Raw genomic sequence first — 27,768 nt, forward strand, 5'->3', positions numbered from 1 at the left:
TTGGCCCGTGTGTCAGTGTATACACCAACTACTCAGCTATAGGAATAATCAACTGTAAAGCTCTAAGCACATGGAATGGGAGACGAATGCAATGGAGCAATGTCAAGGGAATGAGCAAAACAACAAAAAAAGAAGGAAGCCACTCAAGTCAAGCTAAGGGCATTGCAGGGCATGGACAGCTTTTGCAAGAAAGCAGCAAGAAAGGAGCATAAAACCCTGACACCTCTAACCTGTGCTGCCACTCCAAATGGGAGAAAAGCATGTCTCAGCATTGCAAAGAAAGCAATAAAAGTTTTGAATGGCAGAAATCACAGGACTGGGGACGACATGAAAAACATTTCCCAGGACTAATTTGACTAAAAAATTTCACAATAATATTGAGCTTCCTGGCAGTCTTAGAAAAGCTCCTTTCTTTGCACATTCTTTCTTTTAAGAAAGTTGTTTCATTAATTAAGTTATAAAGTTTCTTACTTGCATCTTACTCCCCCCTCTCATCAAAAGACTGTGGAATAGCAGCTCTGACCTGTAATTTGTACTGTGATAACAAATGTAACTTAAACCATTTCTGCTGATCTGAACAGCACAGGGGTTTTGAACATCTTCCCGGAAGCTTCCATGTTCACCTCTAATGGCAGCTCTAACAAACTGCACAGGGAGGTTTGTTCTAGCTGATCAAAAAGGTATAACTGATATGGATTTCTCATGTGTCAAAGGTTTAAAAAATCCCCTACATGACTTGAATAGGAAGCAGAAGATTTGGGGGACAGGACGGATAATCAAGCCAGCAGAAGAAAAGCCACTGCGGAGACATGCTTCAGGTCTGTACACACCTTGCTGTCCTTGGCTTCCTTTTTCATTTCCTTGGTCTGTTTTTCCAAGTCGGTGTTCTTCTGTTGTGCACTGGCCAATTGCTGCTCAGTGTCGTGAAGTTTTTGCTTAATCTTTTTGATGGCCGCGTCGTGCTTAGTGGCCGAGCCAGAGAGGGCTTTTTCGTGGGTCACCTGTAGGTCTTTACACTGATTTTGGCTGGCTGTTAATTGCTTTTCCTGAAAAAACGAAACCGTCACAAGGCTGAGCAAAAGGCTCCGTTACCTTGGTCAACAGAAAGGATCATCACATCAAGACTAGAGCACACCACAGAGCCTCCTTTCCTATATTTTCTTTTCAAAAATTGATAGGAATGGAGTGAGAAGTGTAAATTACGTCACACTGCCTATCATTCCCAACATGGCTATTTATTCTCAGTCTATGAGAACAAGAATGTGTAAGCTCACGCTGGCCTACGCTGCCTCTTTGGGGACATTTCTTCGGACACCAGCGAAGAGTTGCTCTTACCAAGTTGCCTAATTTGGCCTGCATTTCTTTCACTTCAGTCTGATGCTTCTTCTGGCCTTCCCGCTGTGCCTCTTCCGCATTGCGAGCTGTTTCCTTCAGCCGAGCAGCACTCTCAGTCGCCTTGTTGAGCTGAAGCTGGAGCTCCTTGATTTTGCTAAAATCAATCATAACACAGCTAAATAGACATGCAGCAAAACATTCCCAGACACACACTTCCTTGGGTGAAAAGGCAGCAAAGCCACTCACAAGGGAAATAACAGCACTATCTAGTAGAAACCGCTAAGCAGAATGCAGTGGAATTAACTTCGGTTTATTTCTCCAAAACAAAGCGACATTAAAAATGTTTTAAAAAAAGGAACCAGATTGCCCACATGCAGTTGGAAGTAAGGCAAAGCTAGCTGAAAGTGCACCGAAGACATTCAATATGGGACAGGAATTACTTCTCTTTCTGCCGCAGGTCTTCGTTCATCTTCGTCAGCTGCAAAGAACTGTCTCCGGAGGATTTCATTATTTCAGCAAGGTCGCTTTCGAGTTTGGCTTTTGCTTCAGTCAGCTGTTTCTCCTTGTCTTCCCTGTCTTTCAATTTCTTCTCCATGTCTGCAGGAAGACAATAAGGATGAGCAAGCCAAGAGAAGAGTACATTTTTTAAAAGGCAAACTGTTTTGCATTTTTAGGCAGAATTTAAGGAGAAATGTAGCAGCACAAATATCAGAAGAGGAACATGCACACACATACTATTCATCATGGCCACGTTGAGGATGCTAGATTTTCCGCTATCGTATAAACATCAGGGGAAGGGCCTGTTCGAACTCAAACCCATTCTGCACCCTCATTGCCATCTTTATCTGCTTCTTTCTCTGTTCTCTCCTATTTCTGATATGTCTCAGGGACACACCTCTTATTAAAAGTCTCAGCCACATGGCAAGCCCCTGAGCCTCTATTTTGTTCTTCTCCTATGAGCATGGAAAGAGACAAGATGTCTCCAGACAGAGGGATAGCTAGATAGCTAGGCCATGACTTTCCTATATACTAATGTAGTATAATTAATATGTCTATTACTGTTTTTTGTTTATGTATCATGATTTGCTGATTTGTTGGTTGATTGATTTTGTTGTCTTGGTTGATTGAGTATTATTATGTATATTTTTTTTGTTGTAAGTTGCCTGAGTCCCTTTGGGGAGAGGAGGTGGGATATAAATAAAGATTATTATTATTATTATTATTATTATTATTATTATTATTATTATGACACAGCAAACAAGATAGATATGCTGGATTTCGTATCACAAAATCACAAAATTATTATTATTATTATTATTATTTCTTTCAATAAAGTCTTTTATAACTTTGAAGTCTTGGCTCAGTTCCTGTAATTGCTGAAGCTCATTTGCCCTACTGCAAAGCTCAAGAAGCTTCCGATCTGATAAAACCGCTGTTGCTGTTTTACATTTTAATTTTTTTTTTTCCTTTTTGAAATTACAGTAGAGTCTCACTTATCCAACACTCGCTTATCCAATGTTCTGGATTATCCAACACATTTTTGTAGTCAATGTTTTCAATACATTGTGATATTTTGGTGCTAAATTTGTAAATATAGTAATTACTACATAGCATTACTGTGTATTGAACTACTTTTTCTGTCAAATTTGTTGTATAACATGATGTTTGGTGCTTAATTTGTAAAATCATAACTTAATTTAATGTTTAATAGGCTTTTCCTTAATCCCTCCTTATTATACAACATATTCGCTTATCCAACGTTCTGCCGGCCCATTTACGTTGGATAAGCGAAACTCTACTGTACATGCAAAGAAATAGTTCAACTTGGCAACCCTCATTTTCTTACCTGCCAAATTTGATCTCAGCAGATCGAGTTCAGATGACATTTTTGCAAACTGCTGTTCCTTTTGGCTTAGTTTTTTGACAGTTTCTACGGGAATAGAATGCAGCATCTGTGAAAGGTGTGTCCAGCTTCTAAAAAGAACTTCTACGCAGTAAGACATTCAAAATACAAGAAAGTATTCTTGTCTTCCCCTCGCTCACATTTTATTTCCTTTTAAAATCACAAGATTTTAAATAGCAGGGGGATTTGTGGTATCTTTCTATTCTACGATTCTACGATTAAGTGACCATCTAAGGAAGCTTACCTTGCATAGATTTTTGTACACTTTCTGCCTCATCAGCACCCTTAGAAAATTTTCCTTTCTAGAAGAAAACAAGGGAAAAGCATATTGAATGATTCGGCTTAATGTGTTAAGATACAGTAAAGCAGAGTGAAAAAAACCAGCGCTGATACGATTTCAGATCTCGCTGGCTCAGCAGAGCCAGGCAAAAAGTCATCCCATGAATAGTGCATGCACACAGATGCACAAGTGACAATCTACAAAGCGAACAAACAGTTTGGTGGAGAAAAATTCTCTGGCCTGGTGTGTTTTGCATTGGGAAGCGGGGCTCCATCCTTCTTTGCACTGAGAACAATCACTGTGGATTTTTACAATTTTTAACCAATTTTAAGGATTTTAACTGGGTTGTTGTATGTCTTTCGGGCTGTGTGGCCATGTTCCAGAAGTATTCTCTCCTGACGTTTCGCCCACATCTATGGCAGGCATCCTCAGAGGTTGTGAGGTATGGAAAAACTAAGCAAGGACTGTTTGATGTTGTTATTTATACCCCGCTTTTTCTCTCTAAAAAAGAGACTCAAAGTGGCTTACAGCAAAACCAATACAATACAATTTAAAACAAAGGCTATACAGTCCTTGCTTAGTTTTTCCATACCTCACAACCTCTGAGGATGCCTGCCATAGATGTGGGCGAAACGTCAGGGGAGAATGCTTCTGGAACATGGTCATATATACCTCACAACCTCTGAGGATGCCTGCCATAGATGTGGGCCAAACGTCAGGGGAGAGTGCTTTTGGAACATGGTCATATATACCTCACAACCTCTGAGGATGCCTGCCATAGATGTGGGCAAAATGTCAGGGGAGAATGCTTCTGGAACATGGTCATATATACCTCACAACCTCTGAGGATGCCTGCGATAGATGTGGGCCAAACGTCAGGGGAGAATGCTTCTGGAACATGGTCATATATACCTCACAACCTCTGAGGATGCCTGCCATAGATGTGGGCCAAACGTCAGGGGAGAATGCTTCTGGAACATGGCCACACAGCCCGAAAGACATACAACAACCCTGTGATCCCGGAAATGAAAGCCTTTGACAACACAGGATTTTAACTGTTTAAAATACAATTAAATATTAACTGCATTACAGGCAATCCCCAAGTTACAAACAAGATAGGTTGTGTAGATTTGTTCTTCAGTTGGCTGTTTGGTTGTGCATTTAAGTAAATCAGATCTAATTTGCCAAATAGTCACTGTTGAATGTTTTTAGGTTGAATGTTTTTATGTTGAATGTTTTTTTTATATTGTGGAATGATATTTTAAATTGTAAGTTGCTCGGAGCACTCTGGTGGAGAGCGACTAATTAAGAAATAAAGTGAAGTGAAAAAGTGAAGTTGGAACAGGTACAATTTTAAAGTGTAATTCTAGTTATTCAAGCTTTGGATAGCATAGGTTAATACCCCTATGGTGTTTGTTTTGCTGTCTGTGCCCCTCCCTTTTCAGAAGGTTTCACGTCACTTTTTTTTTTTGTCCCTGTGATCACTCGATTTTGAAAAAAAAACGGCTTGTTGTGGAAATAAGGACTGATGATAAAATTTCAGTGGAGACATCTTTTCCCCATGATTACTCTTTCAGGAATGAATTTCCCTCCAGAGAAGTAAATCTCTCTCACTTCCTGTTGTAAGTCCCCGAGTTCCAAACATCTGACTTACAACTTATACTATTAAAAATTGTGGAGTTACAGCAGCAAGAATGACATATGCCAAATATTGGAAAAAGAAAGAAACTCCCGAGATAAGCTGCTGGATAAATAAGGTGTTGGAAATAATGAATATGGACAAGTTGACGTATTTATTTAAAAATTATTATGGTAGACCTAAAAAACAAACTAACTGGGACTTGATAAAAAACTACTTGAAAGAAGAGCAAATGAAGGTGTTAATTTAAGCATAAGATTAGTTATTATAGATTGAGTGTAAGAAGATACCGACACTAGAGAGAAAGAGATAAGAAAAGGCAATCAAAAACCCACTAAAGTAACTGTGTAAAAGATGGAAGTCAATGTATGTACATATTTATTCTATTTTATTTTATTATTATTTTTTGTTATTATTTTTACTATTATTTCTTTTTTCTTCTCTCTCTCTCTTTCTTTTATTATTCTCACCTTTCTTTTCTATAACCACCTTTATTCCCACACTTTCGCTGTACATATCACTCGAAACTCTAATAAAAATTAATTTTAAAAAAATTGTGGAGTTGAAGTCCAAAACACATGGAGGGTCAAAGTTTGCCCATGGCAATGGCATATACACTATAGCGCCATAATGTGCAATGTATTAAAATAGGCACATTGATATGGGAATTTCCTGCAAAAACAGTCTGGTTTCTTACCTAAAATGTCCTAAATAGTTTAGGACTAGGAAGGAAGCAAGTACCGTATATACTCAAGTATAAGCCGACCCGAATATAAGCCGAGGCACCTAATTTTGCCACCAAAAAACTGGGAAAACATTGACTCCAGTATAAGCCAAGAGTGGTAAATTTCAGAAATAAAAACAGATACCAATAAAATTACATTAATTGAGGCATCAGTAGGTTAAATGTTTTTGAATATTAACATCAAGCTCTAATTTAAGATAAGAGTGCCCAACTCTGATTAAATCATTATTCTCATCTTCTTCAATGTAAATGAGCTTATGAATCCTTTTAATAATAATAGAGTAAAATAATACATGTAATAAAAATAGTAATAAATACAGGAAAATAATACATGTAATAATAAATAGAGTAAAATAATAAATGTAATAATAATAATAAGATCAGAGTGAAATAATAAATGTATTAATAATAAAGATAAAAATAGAGTAAAATAAATGTAATAGTAGCAACAATAATAGAGAAAAATAATAAATGTAATAATACCAATAATAATAGAGAAAAATAATAAATGTACCATATATCCTCAAGTATAAGCTGACCCAAATATAAGCCAACCAGGATCCTCACCCAAGTATAAGTCTTTAAAAAAGGGCTGAAAAACTAGGCTTATACTCAAGTATATACAGTACATCTCTGTATATCTTCAGTTTAAGATAGGGCCAAAAAACTTGCAGACCTCCAGATTTTGCTAGATTCCAACATCCATCAGTCCCATTGTCAGTGCTCAGGGAGAATGGGAGATATAGTTCAACAACCACCGGAGGGTAGGGGACTCCCAAATCTGAGCTAGATGTATTTTCACAGGGAATTTTGAGCTCTTACACTTCCCCTCCTAGAAGCCCCAAAGCAAAGCTCAGGCTTGGGTCGGCTTGCTTCCCAGCATCTACTCACCAACTCTTCTAGTTCCTTTTCCAAAGCATCTTTATGTTGATTTACTGCAACCAAGTGACTTTCAAGTTCAAGGAGTTTTTGCTCTTTCCCCTCCAGCTCTTTGACTAGACTAACCGCCTGCCAAGGATGATGGTGTGGTGCAGAAATGAAAAATTACAAAAGGAACAAATGAAGGACTCTGATGACATGACAAAAAGATGTCAAAACAGAAGGTAAACAAACAAACAAATGGAACATACACTGAAGGGGAGATGATAAATAAATTGAAATTGTGCTCAGAATTTGTATTTGCAGCATCACACGCCCTTTTAGGAATATTGTTATAATTGGTGAAATTGAAGAAATAATCAATTTAGACTCCAATCCTAAATATTCTTACTAGGGAGCAAATCCCATTGAAATTCATGGACAAATCTTTCTTTTAATTACTTTGATGTTCCCAACTGAAATTATGAAACGTGTCAGGAATATTGGGTTAGCAACAAAGGCCTTACTTATATTAAATATATTCCATTACTTATATTAAGTATATATTCCAGGAGCCTTAAATGCAATCGGTGCCTTGAAGTAGCTACATGAAATCTGGTATCTAAGACATCATATGAAGAGATTTCAGGTGCATCTACACTGTCAAATTAATGCAGTTTGACACCACGTTAACTGCAGTTGCTCATTCTGATGAAATCATAGCAACTGTAGTTGAAGTGGACAGCTTCTGCTCAAAGGAAATCTAGCATAATACCATTTGTGGGTTTTTAAAAAATACATTATAGCTGTATTCTCAATTTGCTACTGACACGATAAATAAATAAATAGTCCAATCCTCTCCTGGGGCCCTGTCGCACAGCAATAATTTCAAAACTACAACTCCCAGACTTCCATAGCATTGACTCATGGCAGCTACAGTGATAATAATAATATTATAATAATTTTATTTTTGTACCCCGCCACCATCTCCCCAGAGGGACTCGGAGCGGCTTACAGATATAAAACCAGCATACAGTATACAGCATACAGTGGTGTCAAATTGCATTAATTCAACAGTGTAGATGCACTCTTCATAACACTAGGAATAAAAACCACTTCCTGATATCATTACAGTGCTTAGATATTTTTTAAAAAAGGAAACCATCTAACTATTTATCCCTAATGAAAAATCTAATTATATTTGCCACTGCAGCAATGCTGAAGTCTGGCAGGTATAGCTACTATCCATTTCTCAGATGAGGGATCAAATCAAAACCCACTGTACACACTTTACATTTCAGACTTCTGGGAAAACAGGATAAACCCAGGGTCATAGCAATGGAAGGATTTCCCAATGTATCCATTACCTTCCCTGCAATGAGAAGGATGGCAAGACATATGGATTACACTTACTCATTCTTCAATTCTTTCTAAAAGCTAAAAATCAGTTCAAACAGACCTTCTCTCTAGAGAGTCTAGAACACTATAGTTCAAACTGGAACACTAAACACAGTCCTAAACAGCTCTCCAAGTCAAAATAGAAAACCTGTCTCACTGCCTCATAAACAGCAGAGCATAGATCCACTTTAAATCTGGTTTCTGCCTCCTGCAGAATTCTGGGATTTGTAGTTTGATGAGGCCCAGGACCTGTCTGGCTGAGCTGTTTAAAGGCCCCTCCCTAAAGTAGATTTTAAGTGGTTTTAAAGTGGATCTAAACTCTAGTGTGATGAGGTCATCAGCATCTTATTTGCCACAATGTCCAAAGTAAAGATTTCCCCATCTTATCCTCCAGAGCTGGACAGACTCTCTGGAAGCCATTTGGTGGGCCAACGTCACATCTAGTAGCAATGAAGTAATAGCTTTTTAACTATTGGCACTGTATGAAGTCATATTACCATTTGCCTGTTTGTAGACAAATGGTAATATTTTAAACTTCGGAACCAGTGTTTTAAAAATCCCACCAGATGATGTAAAGACACCGTTTCATGACAGCTTGCCTCAGACACAGATTGCTCCACAACAGCACAAACTAATTTTTTTAAATGAGAAAAATTAAAACAAATGGATGGATGTTGGTACAAACCTGGCTACTTTCACTACTGCGTTCGTTCTCTAATCTCTGTATCTTTTTCTCAGCTGCCTCAAGCTCCTTGCTATATCTCTCCAACTGCAGTTTACCTTCAGAGCTGGCCATCTGAAGAGCATCGAGTTCCAAGAGCTTTGCTTCGGTGGCTTTGAGCTGTGCTTTAAAGCTATCAATGGCCTCGGCTTGTTCTGTGCACTTTGACTGGAGCCCCTCCAGCTCCTTTACCTTTATCTCAGCTTCCTGCAACTTGTTCAGATTGTCTTCCAGTTCTATAAGGTGCTGCTCTTCGGCTTTCTCCAGCTTGGTCTTCAAGGCCTCCAAGCTTTTCTCGTTCTCTTCCGCCACTTCCTTCAGTTTTTCCTTGAGAGCATCGGCCTCTTTTGACAAATGTGATCTCTCATTTTCTTGCTGCGCTTTCAAGTCGCTTATCTCACTCTTGTGCTCTGCTCTCATCTTCTCAATCTGGATCTTGAGCTCTGCGTATTCGGCACTCTGAGCTCCCGCACCTTTGCTGAAGGAGGTCTTCAGTTCTTCCATTGCCTGCTGATGAGACGCAATGGCAGATTCCAGCTTCAATTTCCATAGATTGGTCACCTCTGCATTCTCCTTCTGGGCGCCAACCAGTTTCATCTTAAGAGATTCACTCTCTTTTGCCATATTCTCCTTGGTCGCCAGCCAGGCTTTCATCTCGGTCTGGAATGATTCTTCATTGGTGTCAAACTTCTCCTTCAGTGCCTTCAACTCATCCTCGTGTTCTTTGCTCATTGTCACCATCTTCTCTTGCAAAGTGCTGATTTCTTGTAGCAACGAGAGAGACGTGTCAACATCACCTGCTGGCTTACTGGACTCCAGTTTTGCGCGCAGCTCTTTCACTTCTGTCTCACGTAGGAGTAGATCCTGTTCTAGTTCCATGATCCGAGATTTTTCTGACACAGTGGCCACCTGGAATGAACAGCATTGTAAAAAAAAATTACAACAGGTTGCTTTTGGAGTCACTATGGGACATTTTCTCATCGCCTGATCAGAACAGAAATATCATTTCCCCAGTGCTTCGAAGGAAGGATTCTGGAAGGGGAACTAGCTACTGGTAAAGTAGTCCAGGGCTTCTTAAATGTTTTCCACTCACAACTCCTTTCCACTAGAGACGTTTTTTACATGACCCCAGGTATATACTATATAACATCTATATAAATAAAACTCAAAGTATGTATGTATGTATGTATGTACAGTAGAGTCTCACTTATCCAACATAAACGGGCCGGCAGAAGGTTGGATAAGCGAATATGTTGGATAATAAGGAGGCATTAAGGAAAAGCCTATTAAACATCAAATTAGGTTATGATTTTACAAATAAAGCACCAAAGCATCATGTTAGACAACAAATTTGGCAGAAAAAAGTAGTTCAATACGCAGTAATGCTATGTAGTAATTACTGTATTTATGAATTTAGCACCAAAATATCACGATATATTGAAAACATTGACTACAAAAATGTGTTGGATAATCCAGAACGTTGGATAAGCGAGTGTTGGATAAGTGAGACTCTACTGTATGTACCTATGTCTATATGAATTATTCAAGATGGCTGCCACTTCCAGAGAGCCCTGTGGCTCATACCTGACAATGGATCTGGACCAAATTTGCCACACAGGACACCCACCCCCCGCCCTAATGAAAAACTTACAATTCTGGCTCAGTTTGATGGGCAATGACAGAGTTCACCCATATGTGAAGAGAACCTCAAACCCAACCGTGGATCTGGACCAAACTTGGCACACATACCCATCATGACCAACTGTAAGTACTCGGGGGGAATTGTAGTTTACCCACATCCTTAAGCATTGTCTAATAGGACCATTCATAAAATCCAAAAACAAACAATGATTATTTCAAATTTTCCTTACAAAATACCTAACCTGGGAATCGCCAGGTACCTGAGATAGCAGGTATATAAAATAGGTATAAAAATCAAATTTACTGATAACAAATCAGCTAAGGAGATTCCACCTGAACATTAGGAAGAACTTCCTGACTGCAAGAGCTGTTCAGCAATGGAACTCTCTGCCTCTGAGTCTGGTGGAAGCTTTTAAACAGAGGCTGGATGGCCATCTGTCCGGGATACTTTGATTGTGTTTTCCCTTCATGGCAGGGGGTTGGACTAGATGCCCCACGGGGTCTCTCCCAACTCTATTATTCCATGATTCTTTTATTTGCAAGACCCACTGAACAGGCTGGTTTTCTTTTTTGTGGAGTACATCTGAAGCATTTTCTGCAGACTCCACTATAAACGCTACATGTTGTTACTAACCAATCCGTGTGAATGGGTGGCATTCAGAAACCTCTTCCTGTTGCCAAGTTTTTCATGACCCCAACATTGAGCTAAAGGGACCCCCCATTTGGGGTTGGGAACCACAGTTTAAGAAGCCCTGATCTAGTCTGAAGTTCTCCTTTGGTGAAATTACTAAAGGGACCCTGAAAATCCTCACTTCAACATTACTACTACATCAGTTTAAAAAAATGATAAAAATGTGTCTTTGCTTCCCTTTAAACCAAATGCAAATGGTCCTCAAAATAAAGCTTTTATCACACTAAAGTTAGTGGTGAGACAAACAGGCTGTTAAGTCAGTGCTTAAAAAGCAGCCAGAAGGAATTTTGAATGTTAACAATATTCACTGCTTGATGTATTGTGAGGAAATGCCAGCTGACAAACTGTATTTGACATAGATCTTATGAGGCTTAAACTGAAGTTTATAACTCCAGTACCCCACACATTGCATTATTTTAATCAGAATTTTTCAATGCATGACACAGATCTTGTTTTGACAGGAATTCCATTTTTTGCAGCGTTCTCAATGGCAAGAGTGCTATAAAATTCCGTATCTTCTGAACAACTCTGATGCATTCTTTTGTGAGACTATTGCAAATTTTATCCTTGAGATAAGTAACTCTTAAGTATGTTTTCTTTTTATCTGTGACTTCCTCTTGTTGTATATATACCTGTGTTGTGATTTTATTGTTGTATATCAATAAAGGCTATGTGTGCTTTGACTGGGGCCGAAGGAAGAATAGAAAGCGGCGCCTCCAAGTAAACCGAGTGAGCCTTGGCTCTAATATATTAAAAAGACAAGCATTATTCTGTTGTTTTTTTTAAAGAAATATATGTAAAACATTTCATGCATACACCTTTAAAAGGATTTGGTGTGACACAGGCCTCTCAGAGAAGATTAAAAACCACAATATCAATGTGCTGTCGGACAAAGCAGAGAGGAGAGATGCATAAACCAACACTCAGCATAAAATACAGACACTTCTTTAATTTGGTTTTGTTTTGAGATTGAGAAAAGAGCTGATGTATGAACAGCGAGGGCCTGAATAAATGATAGGGGCCACTAACAGGAATCTCTCTAGCCAAGCAGAATCCGCTGCTTTTAAGAAAACGCGCAGAAGAATTGGACAGAATTAAGCTTGTAGATTTGGGACTGTTTGCCAAGGAAAGTTAAGATGCTAAACTGTTTTCTTCAAATAAATAAATTAATAGTAATGGACACCAACTCAAGGAAAAATCAGTGTTGAAAATCGCGTAGATCCTCATCATTCAGTACTGAAATTTGGCTGCTGACTACAAGATCGCTGCTGAGACACGTGACTTTTAGTTAAATTCATGGCGACAGAGCAAAGTTTAACTTCATAGGAAATCAACTTTTCCTTTACCAAAGTGGAAAGATCTGTTACAAGGAACTTTGTTATATAAAGGGCTCCACATGTAGTGCCTGCCGAGATACTGAAGTAAAACTACAGCCGTCCAGTAAGAGTTTTTTTTTAAAAAAGACAGGTATTGCTCATAGATAATAAAACGTTCCCTCTGTCTCTAAACTGTACTAAATGCAACCATATACTCAAAAAAGGTACGTATGATTAGAAGCTGACACATTAGCTAATGGGAAGAAAAGGATCTATTTAATTAAAGCATTGTCTGTAGCTACAAAAGAGAGTGAATTGAATCACCGGAAAATAAAACTTAAGAGTTGAGATAATAAACGGGCCAGGCCTGGTGCAAAGCATTCAAGTTTAATGACTAGAAACTAAATGTTCAATTGGCACCGGGTCAACATTGGAGGGATCCCTCAAGTTCTACTCACTGCTTCTTCTTGATGCAAAATATTACAACAGAAGTGGTACAGTCTGCGCAAGAGTACAAGGATGTGTGTTTATGGGAAAGATATTTCGGTGAGTATATCTGAAGTAATCTAGATCCAGCTGAAACACTGTAGAGTCAAAGAATGATCGGGAAGTACAGCAACGTTGCCTTTCTTTGTCAACATCTTCAATGATACACTTGATAGAACCACTCAAAGGACCAGGGTTTGCTTATGTTTGACTTTTGCTATTGTAGAAGTCTGACAGAAATAAATGCATAAAGGCTCTTTGCAATGCCTCTATAAAAGGTGGACCACAGAACATGCCAAGGAGCATAAAGGCTCTTCTTTAACACTATCAATAAGCTGAACCAGAATACCTAAAAGAATAATCAAAATCCATTATTTCATGATCCACTGAAGTACGATTTAACTGTAGTTGTCAACTGATGGCGTTTGAAGGTGCTTGGTCTCCTTGGTTGTGTCTTGTTTTGATTATTCCTGATCGTTTTCTTGCCAGCATCTTACCCATATTTCCTTAAAGAAGGCCCTTTTAAGAAACAGAACACGGGGGCTGTGCACTTCCTTTTCCAAGGCACAGCAGGCCTCCTCACGCCTAGCACCAGGAACCTTCCCCTTTACACACATAAAAAGGCCGTGTTCATGTAAATAGCGAAGTCCATTACCCTAGTGTCTTCTAACTCCCTCTGGAGTTTGTCAGCTTTGGTCTTTTCAAAGAGCAGGCTCTGTTCAAGCTCCTTAATGCGGGCATGCTCCAGTTTGGTCTGCGTCTGTTAGTAAAAAGGGAAAGGAAGAGAACACAACAGTGCCACCATCACATGCCAGCACAAGAGGAAAGAGGAGCGACATGCAGGATGTGCCACCAGTTGTCTCCGACCGGCGATGAGCAACAAATGAGGCGAGTGGATGACAAAACGGAACACAAAAGAAGGCGAGGCAGGGAGGAGGAATGGATGCCGCAGATGAGAAACTAACGTGGAGGTGTCTCACACGACTGACACATTGAGAGAAAAGATGTGCACACACAGAGACGGACAAAGGAGCATGGATTAAAAAAAAAGTGGCAAGGTAAACTCATGCAGCCAAAGTTATTGATCAGTGTGGCAATTATCAGAACAGATTAGAATAGTTAAGGCTTTGCAAGATAGGCTTCAAATACCCGAAGGGCTATCACACAGAAGAGAGCAAAGACGGGTTCTGAGCTAGCCAAAAGGGCAGGACTAGATCTATCGAGCTTAACGGGCAGGAGGGTCGATTTTAGTTGGATGGATTCCATAATACTAAAGGTAGTTCAACAACTGAACTGATTATTAACTTGGGCTGGTGGGCTTTGTGTTTCCTGACATCTTCAACACTGGTTCAACAGTCATCTGCTGGAGAGGCTTTAGCTCTGTATTTCAAGCAAGGAGTTGATCTCAACAACCTCAATAGCTGCCTGAAATTCTAGCATTTTTCACTTATTTTCAGTGAAAATGGAATACTGATATATATAGGACTCCTGAAATATTGACTGACCTGTAGCAGGTAAACTGTCCACCTAGATTCGGCTCATGGACCAATTCATCAGCCTTAAAAGCATCCTTAGAGGCTGGTGAGTCTTCCCCCCCCCCTTGATCTCACTTTATTATACAGTTCTACTACTATATCCTCAAAAGTTAAGAATCACATGTCATTCAGAAGTAAAACAACAGACCAAGCCCACACTCAAATGAAAGCTCTACTTCCTGTAAGGAAATAGCTATGGTTTTAAACTAGTTTTAATCTCTAACTAGTCCAGTGATGGCCAACCTATGACACGCGTGTCAGCACTGACACGCCTAGTCATTTTTCCTGACACGCTGCCGCATGCAGATTGATTGGATGACTAATGTCTTTTGTGGCCAAATTTGGTGTGATTTGGTCCAGTAGTTTTGTTGTTTACTCCATGGGAATTATGCACATTACATTTATATATATACAGTAGAGTCTCACTTATCCAAGCTAAGCGGGTCGGCAGAAGCTTGGATAAGCGAATATGTTGGATAATAAGGAGGGATTAAGGAAAAGCCTATTAAACATCAAATTAGGTTATGATTTTACGAATTAAGCACCAAAACTTCATGTTATACAACAAATTTGACAGAAAAAGTAGTTCAATACGCAGGAATATTATGTTGTAATTACTGTATTTACGAATTTAGCACCAAAATATCATGATATATTGAAAACATTGACTACAAAAATGGCTTGGATAATCCAGAAGCTTGGATAAGCGAGGCTTGGATAAGTGAGACTCTACTGTGTGTGTATATATATAATTCTATTATTATTCTATTATTATTGTAGTATATTATTATATTATTATTCATTATTCATGACTACATTGAAACTACAATAGAGAGAAATCAGCGTGGAAATTGCAAGAGGTACCACAGATTGTTGTACATGGAAATAATGGTAGTAAATAGTTTTTGATTTATTAAATACAGTTACATATTACAATTATACATTTTTGTTATTTAAACTATATATATTATGAAATTATGGGTTTTTTTCTCAAAGTGACACACCACCCAAGTCATGCTAGGTTTTTTGGTGAATTTTGACACACCAAGTGCAAAAGGTTGCCCATCACTGAACTAGTCTAATGATGCATTTAACTTTGGTCTTTGGCATATTTTTTTAGCTACATTTCTTTTAACTATTGTAAGCTGCCTTGAATTCCTGGCTACGGAGAAGGCAGGATGATGACCAGGATGACTGATGATGAGGATGATGAGATGTCCATATATGTATCTGAAGAATGAATGATAGGACAATAAAAGATAAGCTGCCATAGCCCTTTTTTGACTCTGCTGACTGAAAAGGGTGGCTTTTTGGTGTGTCGCTGTCCCAAAACTGCCATTGGGTCAATTAAGTTTTTGGCTTTACTCATGATGAAAATAAGAAGCTGGACCCAAGATGTTCCAGCATAACAAGTTCTGGAAGTGGAATAGTTCTGCTCTATTTACTTTCAAAGAGCTGGTTTATGGGATGGTTTGCTTTGTTTCTTGTTTGTTCTGACATCAATGGCACCTTTCCTCCAGAATCTGATGAACGGCATGGTAGTTAATAAGGGCTATTGGCAACACTGAGATTCTGAGTACATTGATTAAATTTGCAAAATTGTATTAAAGTGGAAGTAAGCTTAATTCCCTCCAGCAATCATTTCCAACAACCGCACACTTCTGCAACAGATCTCACTATGGAATTTCCTTCCATGGGAGGCTATGATGATCTCCTCTCTGCTCTCTGGCAGGCAAATACATTTTTATTCAAATTGGTATTTGGTGATTAATTGCATGTCTTTTTATGGTGTGTCTATGTGTGCTTTATTTTTATCTTTCTTGTTCTTGGGTCCCAGGTGGGGAGAAAGGCAGGCTATAAATCAATTAAACAAACAAAATACATATATGGTTGCTTTTCCATACAGCTGGCAACCTTTTCAACGGCTTGAAAAGGCCTCTTAAGGTGCTCACAAAAATAGGTCCAGTCAGGTTTCATGCAGACAACTGGCAATCCAATATTCTGCTTTCTGGGACAGGTTGTGTTTAATGGGCCAAAAGAGCATTCTGAGTTACCTGCAGTGGGTGCAGCACTTAACTGTTTGGTAAATGCTCCAGAAACAATCATCAGGAATGCCTTAACAATGATATAGAAAGGAAAGTGATTTTTATAGGGGGAAAGTCTCTGCTAGAGGAAAAGAAAGACAGGGAGACCTGGCATAGAAAAGATACAGGTTCATAAAACTAACAGCGGGGAGGAGGGCAGGCCACATGCAGATTTCACTGAAAGACCTCCTCAGCTTGATTGGAAAGAATGGAGAATCACAACTACTACAGCCAGCTGCATCAATAGGACACTGAAATATATACAGTAGAAAGCAAGCATTGGGCTCAAAAAGAGCATCTATCTGAGTTGAGGAGGGAGCAGCCAGCTCTGTCTCCGAGAGCTTCTCGAAACCAAAAAAACAAAACAAAAAAGGAATTCAAACTAATCTTACTTGTTTAGATACATTCTTGTCAAAATTTGGTTTTGTGTGTGCAAAATCCTTCTATGTTTCACTAAGCTATTGGGTCAGTTAGGTGAGACAGCAGATGGGCATTATTAGCTTTTCTTACAGATTTCTCTTCCTTTCCCACATGTGTCAAATTCAAGCCAAATGTGCCTCTCCATGTCATTTTATGTGGCTCTCCAGATGCTGGACTACAATGGTTGTTATTCCTCATCATTATACATCATAACTAGAGTTGATGGGAGTTGGGATACAGTCACATCTGGAAGGCTGCAGTTTGTTCTGTTGAGTCAGGAGAGTGGGGTTTGAATTTGGATACAAGGCTTGTAGATATGATGCCTGATGTCAAAATGTCCATTAGCCTTTCCCCAACCTCAGAGTCACAAAGACTGTTGGGTTGCAATTGCCATTATCCCCAGTCTGCAAGGCGGATAATCCAAAGTGACGGGAGTCATCGTTCAATAACATCCGGGGACACAAACCGGATAAAAACTAGAGCACCAACTACTATGTAAAAAAATTATAGTTGGCCCTTCCCTGTCCATGGATTGAGCGGCCTTTTGAATGTAACCATAAAGCTGATGTGGCCCTCCATGAAAATGAGTTTGACACTGACGGAAATAATAAAGTTTTCTGAATTTCTGCCTATTGGACACTAGTGGGCACTCCTGGATTTCCCAACAGAAGATTGGTAGTTTCTTGAGGAAGGGCATTTGCATTAGGCAAGTCCCTCCCTTTAAAATGCACTGCAATTGTTCTCAAAGCTACACACCTGTTGGACTTCAGCAACAAGAGTTTTATTTATAAAAATTGGTGTTAAGAAGGGGACACACATTTAGGTGTCCTCTGACATTCTCAGGGTCTTCAGACATCTGCTATTAGCAAATATTGAAACACAGAGCTCACCACTACCATTTGAATCTAACTAGGAGGATTTTTGCTGTGATGGGGTAGTGATACCCAAGCGTTCCCAGACTCTAGATAGTGATCCCACTCCCCAAAATGCAAGATTAATGTGAAATAGAGGAGTCTATACTAGCTGGTGGGCTCTGGAGACTTTGGCCCAGAGCAATAAGTTTTCAAGCTTCAAAAACACACTGTTAAGATGTGTTAAGATGTAAATGTGGAATGCCTTCAATCAAACCTATCTAAACTGTAATACTGATACATGGAATTCTACTACGGAAACTTCTGCACCATTCTGCTGCTTGTTGGGTTTCTGAGAGCAAAAGAGCAGCTAAATGCCTGATGTGGTCTTCTAAAATGGCCAAGTCAATAGTGACATATAGCAAACATGCCTTCTGGGACATCTGGCTTCTTTAAGATGAAATTAACATGCTGAAGGCATCATACAATGCAGTTCAGGAGCATCATTCTATGGGGATGATGGTGAGCAGCAACAGGGAGAGCTCCTACAATTCTTCCTTGTATTACACAAACTCTTTTCAAAGGGATGCTGTTTTGAGACTCACAGCAAAGAAAAGGTTGGAATAAATCATAAAGAATTTGTGTTTTCCTGCATATTGGTAACACACACACACACACATACAGATGTCAGGCCAAAGGCTGAGAAGGCAAATGAGTGTTCCATGACAAATCCAGATAAAATGGATGGCAGATTAAAGAAAAAGAATAACTAAAGAAGATGTTAAATGTGAAATGGAGAACTGAGTACAAGGCTAGCACTTATTGGCAGCTCTGCAAGTCAGTTTGGAATTGAGCATTGCACATGGTGCAAGGGAAAAGACATTTACTGCACATTGCTTTTAAGAGTTTAAATGAGATCATATTAAAAGGCCATGTTAAAGAAGCGTACGGGTGAAGTGTACAAAACTGGCAGTGTTTGTATTAGCTCTAATTTACAAAATAACATGTGCCTACACAGTCTGGTAAGGCCTATATGTTAGCAAATAAAATAAAGAAAAACACTTGGTATATATTTTTGATCCAAACCTTGAATGGAATTAATCCTTGAAAATGTTAAACTGTTCGTAAGAAGCACAGGATGATACAGAGCCTAAGATTAGCAGTACTCAACTGTACTTCTGGCCACAGAAATAATTTCTATTGGCCTTCAGTATTTACTTCAGGAAAGCCCAAGCAACACACTGCAAGTTTCATAACTTCAGTTTTGCATTTCTAGTTGGGAATTTTAAGAAACGGCGTCGGCAAAACGTTGGATTTAAGAGCAAAAAGAGCGGAATTATAACAAAACGAAAAGAAGATACTTGTTTGCACACAGGACAAAGAATTAGAAAGAAAGTCTCCAAAACTTTAGAATATATCCCAGTAAACAAGACAATCCTATCTCCACATTATGCATATTCCTCGACTACCTCTATATAGGATGAAACCCTTTTCTTTTCATTCTGATAGTAGCAGCAATACGAGCAGAAGCTAGAATGGTTTTCTTTCCAACATCCTACCATAGAGCCATTTTAACAGCACCGGAGGAATGTTACCTCTAAGTCGCCTTTGGTGATGGATTCCTCCTCCACACGGAACTGGAGGTCTTCAACCCGCCTGTGAAGAAAAGGGAAAACACAATAAATATGGCGGATTGCATTTCGAAATGCATCATTTTAAATAAGGGGAATCAAGCATCACAGCTACATTCTTTTAATCTACCTATGTATATAAATAAAAGTCAAAATACCTACCTACCTACCTATCTATGGATATACCTATGTTTGTATGGAATTTTCAAGATGGCCTCCACATTCAGAGAGCACTGTGACTCCCGTCAACAATTAGTATGAACCAAACTTTGCACACAGACCCCTCTAAGACCAGCAGAAAATACTGGAGGCCTTTGGGGGGAATTAAACACTGGATGTTGGAGTTTTTGCTCACCACAATCAACAAGCCCTGTGACTCCCACCAACAATGGATTTGGACCACACTTAGCACAGAGACCCAACATGACCAATATTATATACTGGTGGGGTTTCGGGGAGATTGACCCTGGATGTTGAAAGTTGTAGCTCACCCACATCCAGAGAGCACTGTGAACCAAGGATGAATCTGGACCAAACTTGGCACACATACCCATCATGACTAACTTCAACTATTGGTACAGTTTGGGGGCAATGACAGATGATGATGAGAGTTGTAATTTACCCACATCCTTATACATTTTTTTAATGGGATCATCCATAACAGCCAAAACCAACTAATGGTTATTTCTAATAAATATTGTTACAAATGACCTAACCCGGGCCTCGCCGGGTATCAAAGCTGATACATTATAAAATGGAGAAGCATCAGATTCTTTTTTTCCCTTCCTCACAGACATCACCACAAATGAGTCCATTGCCATTTTTATCTCATTTTTCTTCACTGTTAAACAATTATAAAGAATTGTAATTTGCCTGGGGAAAACTTTTTTTTCATTTGGGGCAGAATTAGTCTACCTTCTCTCCTCCTCCAACTGGTTCAGCAGCTCAACTTTCTCTCTGTCCGCAGCTTCTACCAAGGCTCGCAACTGGTCCATCTTAGTTTCCATTTCAAGCATACGCTAGTTTTAAAAGAAGGACATTAGATGCATCACTCATTTACTTAAACCACGCTACAGGGAATTAGCGACATATATGACATTCGGCTTCCGAAGACAACCAGCGTGGTCTCGCTTTCTTCACCAAGGCCCCAAACTTACCTGTAAACACAGATGCAACGTCATGCTTTATGAGAACTGAGCTGATACAGAGCTGGCGCATTTAGCTTAAGAGCTAGGAAAATACTATGGATTAGACAGTAAGTTATACATAATTTAGTTACATGGAACACTTTTAAAAGAAATTACTGGTTATTGTATCTGCTTAGCAATGAAGTCTGCTCTTTTGTCTTTTGGTCAACAGGCAAAGGCTTTTGGGTTTAAACAGACCTTCAGCCTTGGCTGACTAGGATGGAGTGATGTCTAATATGCATTGTGTGTTTTAAGTGTTTTTAAATGTCCATGTTTTAAAAATAGTGTTTTAATGAAAAGTGCTATTTAATGTTTGTTAGCTTTTGTACTTTATCCTGTTTTAACTACTCTGTTTAAGTTTTAGCTGCAAGCCGCTTTGAATCCCATTCAGGAGAAAAGCAGGACAAAAATAAAATACATAAAAAATAGCAAGCACAGTGGTCCTCCAGCTGTTTTGGGCCAACTCCCAGAACCCTTGGCCAGCCTGGCTGACCGGAAGGAATTGTGGGGGCATGATCCAAAGCAGCTGGAGGATAAAAGGTGGGCTGAGCACTAGGAGACAGCGCATTGGCTTTCTGCAATCAGCATTTCAACAGGAAAATCATCAAGGCCTACCTGGTCATGGCCATCTCGCGCCAGTGCCAGTTGCTGTTCTATTTCCCCAACATGGCTGGTGGCCTTGGCAACCTCCGCTCTCTCCAGGTCCCTCTCGGCCAGAAGTTGCTCTATGTGTTGTTGCTTCTCTTTAAGGGCTTCCTGGAGAGCGGTGGTGCCCGAGATTTTCCTTGCATACCGTGATGATGTTTCTGTCAACTTCAAGCATGAGATATTCATTTTAAAGAGCCTAGCTCCCATTTGGCAGGTACAAAAGTACATATGCTGACTGCCTGTTTAGCTGTGAGTTAATGTCACTGTCATTCTGCATGCATGTCTTCCTAAAATGTGGTTAAACTGGCACTGGTGAGATTAAGGGGTGCCCTGAACAGATCGCTTGTCCATGGTCCGGTGCTGATCCTCAACCACTGGCTGCTAGTGCTGCAAAGTCTTATAAATTACTAGAAAGGTCCGTTGTTTAGCCCAGTCAACAGGGAAGAATGTTGTATTTTCACACTTCCTAAAAAATGATAGCGTTAAAGTTGACGTCAAGTTGAAGAAAGATTTGGTTTTCGCCACACACACGCATTGGATTTAAACAGTACACTTACTGACATTGCCCAGATACCAGCCCCTTTCATTTCCCCTTTAAATGAATGAGTTCTAAAAACAAAATCACGTGCTTATTTAACTAGCACAGGCCTGCACAACTTGGTAGTAGTAAGAGGCTGAAATTGAATAGGCGAAACCTCTTTGGGACAGATAGGTTTTTAGCGACTCCTTCCAGGTTTGTGAGACGGCGCCTTTCCTTTAGAGGAAGCAGCAAAGCGGAAATTAAATACTTGAAGGAAATGGCAAGTTCCAATTGTTACTCTGCTGTAGTGCTGTGTGTGACCGCCCTCTCACAGCTTCACCAAAGTCTCGTGAGGGCTGTATCTGGCCCCCGGGCCACATGCTGTGCAGGCCTGATCTAGAACTAACTTTTATGGTATTCATTTGTGCTTATCCCCTAACAAGTGTGCTCAGGACTACAGCCCAAGCCTGTGACTTAAAAGCTTCCATGACACTTTGCTTTAAATCAATAGCTTCAATCTTGCAGCCCAGTTTTAACAACGAAAACAACAACAAAAGCAGCAAGGGAAAAAGTTATAGTGTTCCATGCAACTAATTTACTTTATAATCGAAGGGCCTGCTTGTTTTAAGTGTTGATTGTTATTTTTGAGTTAAATGTGTAAAAATATAACAGTTTTAAAATAAACCAATCCTTGTATTCTATAGAATTTGTGAAGATTTTGTTTATGTGTGCTTTCAGTGGACTTTAGAAAAAGAGTGGGCAATTTCTGGAGATTAGAGGGCCACAAAAATCCCTGAAAAGGCATAGAGGGACTGACCTACCAAGCAAACATTATATTTTGCCCACAAATGCCTTTCAGGGGTATGGAGCATTTTTAACTGCGTTTTTAAGGCTCCTTGGGTGATTTTAGATCTGAGACAGGTTTTGTTTAAAACAAGCAGTCCCTTGCTATTTTAAAAATAGCCTTGACCGAAAAGGAATAGGAGAAGGACAAACATGCAGTGAATTTGTCCTCACACCCCCAGAGATGTGAGGACATCTACAACAAAAATTTAGATAGATGATTGGATAGATAGATGATAAAAAGTTAGAAATAGTTAGCAATCAATGATAGATAAGATAGCAGATGATAGAAAGACACATAAAGTTGCATATAGATAAGATAGGTAAATGATAGGCAAGCAGACAGTAGATAGAAAGAGAGATTAATTATAGATAGTGATAAATAGATATACATGATTGATCAATCATAGATAAGTGAGAGGTAGAGCTAGATTACAGATAGGACAGATAGATAGGTGGTAGAAAGTTAAAAGATACATATAGATAGGAAGGTAGATAAATGATAGACAGGTAGATAGATGATATAAATAGACAATAGATAGGAAGATAGATAAATGATCGATAATAAAGATAGATATACATGATATATAGATGATAGTGAGACAGAGGTATAGATAGATAAGATAAACAAAGTTACATATAGATAGATAAAGTTGCATATAGATAGATAAATGATAGACAGTTTTCTATATATATATATAGGAAGATAGATAGATAGATAGATAGATAGATAGATAGATAGATAGATAGAGGAGATAAGCAGATATACATGATAGAGACAGATAAAGAGGTATGATAGATAGGATAGATGGTAGAAAATAGATAAAAGATACAGATAGATAGAAAGATAGATAAATTATAGACAAACAGACAGATAAATGAGAGACTCCTGTGGGCTCCTGTGGCCTGCATACTGCACTTTGTCAACCTGTATTAGAAGAAACTGGATCATGCTACCTCCTAAAACCTGTACTATTCTCTTGCTTTACAAGAGCCAAATGCAAACCAATTTCTCCTCTAAAGGCAGACAAGATGAGAGTAAGAAAAGAGGCTTACTAGTCCTGTGCGGCTTGGCTTGCTGCTAACGGATGAGGCGACAGAGGAAAGGGAGCTGAGGGAGGAGGCGCTTGGACTTCTTTTCAAGCTGGTGGGTGTTGGGATGGCCTTCCTCACTGTTGTCTTGGCTTTGGCTGGTGTCGTCGATGGGAAACCAATCTTGGTCACTTTATGGACTGGCGCAAACAGACCGTATTTGGGCTGGCACTGGAAGTACCTGCAGGGAAAGAGACAGGCAAATCCAGAAGTGAAATCAGAAAAAAATATTCCTTTTAGACAGTTCACATATTCTAAAATTATGAGCACATGTTGCCTGCTCCAAAATATCACTGAGATATCGCAAGAGGTAGATACATTGATTAAACAGATATACACACTTCAGCACTATTCATAAATACCCTATTTCTGCAATTGTAAGATGCACCCTAATTTCAGTACCACCATGGCCATCAACAAAAATACATACAAATATGTTTTAATAAATAGCCTATCAGCCATATTAAAACATTTGACAAATACATTTAACACATACAACATACAACCCACATTACAACCAAAGTTCAAATAAACAAGCTGTTAACAACAAGGGGTCAAGATCCTAAACCATATCAAATATCTGCATCACCCCTACAATTTACACCAATCAACTCCAAATATGCAGTTATCAGCTGAGTTGCTTTATATAGAAAAGACTAGCTGTGCCCGGCCACACGTTGCTGTGGCGAAATATGGTGGTATGGGAAATAAAGTATTGAGGAATTGGTGGTAGTTAAGGTAAAGGGTCAAGGTTTTCCCCTGACATTAAGTCCAGTTGTGTCTGACTCTGGGGGTTGGTGCTCATCTTGAGTCTACACTGCCATATAATCCAGTTGAAATCAGATAATCTGTATTTTATAGGCAGTGTGGAAGAGGCCTGATTGAAGTGGCCCTGGGCTGAGTGGGTTGCTAGAAGACCAAGTGGGTGGAGCTTAGCCTTCTAACTGACAGCAGACCAAGTGGGTGGAGCTTAGCCTTCTGGCAGCAATTGGATAAAAACAATTATTCCTCTCCCTCTAATTAGGACTTTATTTTTCTTTTCTTTTTGTTGTATGAACGTAGAGGCATGGATGAGGGGTTGTGCTGTCAAGTTTAGTGTTTCTGGGATGTGTAGTTTTGTTGTTTTATCCTAGGCCGAAATTTCATTACCCTTTTATATATATAGATGCCATTTTGTATGTTATTTTAGCATTCTGGCCAGCCAAAAAAATGTAGTTTTAATATAAGGATCCCAGTGTGTCTTTTGTATAATGTATGGCCCGAGGTCAACAAAAATACACGATACACTTGCAATTCTAAGACACACTCCATTTGTAGAGATGTTTATCTAGGGGAAAAGTGAGTCTTTGAATTAAAGGAATTCAATAATTTGTTTCAAATGCCCTTAAATGCCCTCTTTCACAAGCATAACTGGCAAAAAGTCAATATTATTATTTATTATTTCCATCATTTCTATCCCGCCAGTCTCACCCGAAGGGACTCTGGGTGGCTTACAAAACTGGCAGAGTTCAATGCCAATACACAACAATACAAAAGAATAAAAACATGAGCAGTTAAATACAGATTTAAAACAATACAAAACACTTGAGCCAATACCAGCAGTTTGCAGGGGCTATGCTTTCCATTCCATCAAACAGTTTTCATGTATATTCATGACTGTACATTGCAATATGTTGCTGGAAAGTTATTGAATTATTACTACCCAAATACTCAGCATTTCCCCAGAATTTTCCTAAACAGTTTGTCCAGCTTGTTCTTTCACTCCCACTAACTCGAACACACTTTCTTTGGTGTCTTCAGAGCTGTATGCATGAGGCACATTTGTTCATTCCCTGTTTAAAGACTGCCAAAGGAGAATCCATCACTTGACTTATGCTTGGACAAATATGGCTAGTTCTACAGTATTAGGTCCCTCAAGAGTATTCCAGTTTTGATTCTTGATCAGTCTATACTGCTGACAGAAAACACGGAAGAAGCAGCACAAACTAGGCACAAAAAACCCTGAGAGAGAAATGCTTTCCCTCCCTCTTAGGGATGCATCCTGTACTTCTAGATAAGCACAGCAGCACTCGACTGAAAGGAAGTGGGAGCTGTAATACCGGCATGGTCAAGTTCAAGTAAAGAGAAAAAACCCCACTTAAAAAAAGAAAGAAGAAGAATCACTGCTGAAGAGTCTCAATAACACAACTGGAAGAGAATTCAGCAAAAGACACTCTCTTCAGAACTCCAGATACAAAAACTTTTTAATGTCTTTCTGAGAGGATCATAGAAGCAATGAGTTGGAAGAGATCACAAGAGCCATCCAGCCCAAACCCATCTTGCTATAAAGGAAGACACAGAGGAGAGTCAATGTAGTTTCCTGGCTCGAATGTGAGATTATATTAGAAAATGAACTCAGAAGCTGTATAGAATCCCCACAACAATGTACAAGAGACTGTTATCTGAAAAGACATGAAACCTGCATCACTCTCAGGCAGTGTGCTGCTTTTCCGGACATGAACTCACCTTGTTCCAGCCACTGCGCCATCATTCTTTCCTAAAGGTTCGTCTAATTCTACTCCACACCATTCCCCCTTAGCAAAGTCGGTTTCCCCTAGGAAGCGGACGACGCCAGCTTTCGTACCGCCAACCTGAATGGAAGAGAGAGAAGGAGAGAGGAAATGAAAAAATATATATAGACTTCATTGCCATAAAAAAGAAAATATACAGTACCACATTAGGAGAAGAACTCCTTTGCAACTAAAATAATAGGGCCGGGCTGTGGCGCAGCTGGCTAGTAACCAGCTGCAATAAATCACTACTGACTGAGTGGTCATGAGTTCGAAGCCCGGGTTGGGTTAAGCCCCAGACCATTAAATAGCCCGGCTTGCTGTTGACCTATGCAGCCCCGAAAGACAGTTGCATCTGTCAATTAGGGAAATTTAGGTACGCTTTATGCGGGGAGGCTAATTTAACTAATTTACAACATCATAAAACTGCCAGCAAAACACGAGGAATGGAATGAGGAAGTACAGCCACTACTGGACAGTGAAGCAACAGCTCTCCCTGTGGCCGGAATCGTGAAGCTGGAAAAAAATGTTAAATGCCTCTGTGTCTGTCTATATATGTTGTTTGTCTGTTGGCATTGAATGTTTGCCATATATGTGTTCATTGTAATCCGCCCTGAGTCCCCTTCGGGGTGAGAAGGGCGGAATATAAATGCTGTAAATAAATAAATATAGTTAAATAACTATAACTTGGCTTTTCAAGTATCTAATATAACATTCAGTACATCATTACCTTTAACCACATATTACCCTGTGAGAGGGGGAGGGGAGTAACTTAGTCTTAGTTACTCAGCTGTATTTATTTGCATCATCTTGCTGGGTTTTTTTTTGGCATCTGAGTCACATTCTGAAGCCTGTCAACAGCTCAATTCAAAACAGCACACAATCCAAGTTCTAGAAAGCTTAATTGTGACTTGGCATGATGGCCAATCTAGCCAAACAGGGACTTCTACTAGCCAAAAAGCTAGAACAGGAGATCAGAGCTTGAAAGCTATGGTCTGAAGTTAAACTGTAATTATATTTTAACTGGTAAGCCAGTGTCATCATCTGGCCTCCAGAGGCCACTGCATCACAACAATGAAACTTCTGAGTACATGGAAAATGAAACCAAACAGGTAGCTGGCCAAGGTCATGTGGCTATAGGCATGACTGCATGGAGTGCCATTACCTTCCCGCCGTAGCGGTACCTATTGATCTACTCACATTGGCATGTTTTCGAACTGCTAGGTTGGCAGGAGCTGGAGCTAACAGCGGGCGCTCAAGCCGCTTCCGGAATTTGAACCTGGGACCTTTCGGTCTGCAAGTTCAGCAGCTCAGCGCTTTAACGCACTTCGCCACCGGGGCTCCTTGCATTTAGTACATTGAGCTATTTTGGGCAACTTCTATTCTCTCTTTTTT

The 27,768-nt window shown here is 39.5% G+C and overlaps 1 protein-coding gene across 14 annotated transcripts in view; it reads right to left on the reverse strand.

The window, feature by feature from the left end:
• Positions 1-27,768, reverse strand: part of clip1 (CAP-Gly domain containing linker protein 1) — a 105,067-nt gene that overhangs the window by 43,953 nt on the left and 33,346 nt on the right. For 7 of the 14 annotated variants that reach the window (XM_062958587.1, XM_062958586.1, XM_062958585.1 and 4 more), the window contains exons 4-16: positions 26,330-26,454; positions 23,789-24,005; positions 21,337-21,534; positions 20,450-20,553; positions 19,499-19,559; positions 13,669-13,773; positions 8,844-9,788; positions 6,794-6,910; positions 3,483-3,540; positions 3,182-3,265; positions 1,776-1,932; positions 1,336-1,489; positions 831-1,046 (exon numbers count right to left, since the gene is read on the reverse strand). In XM_062958587.1, coding sequence (XP_062814657.1) covers positions 831-1,046; positions 1,336-1,489; positions 1,776-1,932; positions 3,182-3,265; positions 3,483-3,540; positions 6,794-6,910; positions 8,844-9,788; positions 13,669-13,773; positions 19,499-19,559; positions 20,450-20,553; positions 21,337-21,534; positions 23,789-24,005; positions 26,330-26,454 — 2,541 coding nt within the window. The remainder of the gene's footprint in view (positions 1-830; positions 1,047-1,335; positions 1,490-1,775; positions 1,933-3,181; positions 3,266-3,482; positions 3,541-6,793; positions 6,911-8,843; positions 9,789-13,668; positions 13,774-19,498; positions 19,560-20,449; positions 20,554-21,336; positions 21,535-23,788; positions 24,006-26,329; positions 26,455-27,768) is intronic. The other 7 variants (XM_062958589.1, XM_062958597.1, XM_062958598.1 and 4 more) reach the window with 5 other exon arrangements.

The sequence above is a fragment of the Anolis carolinensis genome, chromosome X (genome assembly GCF_035594765.1).
Source record: "Anolis carolinensis isolate JA03-04 chromosome X, rAnoCar3.1.pri, whole genome shotgun sequence".
Taxonomy (NCBI): domain Eukaryota; kingdom Metazoa; phylum Chordata; class Lepidosauria; order Squamata; family Dactyloidae; genus Anolis; species Anolis carolinensis.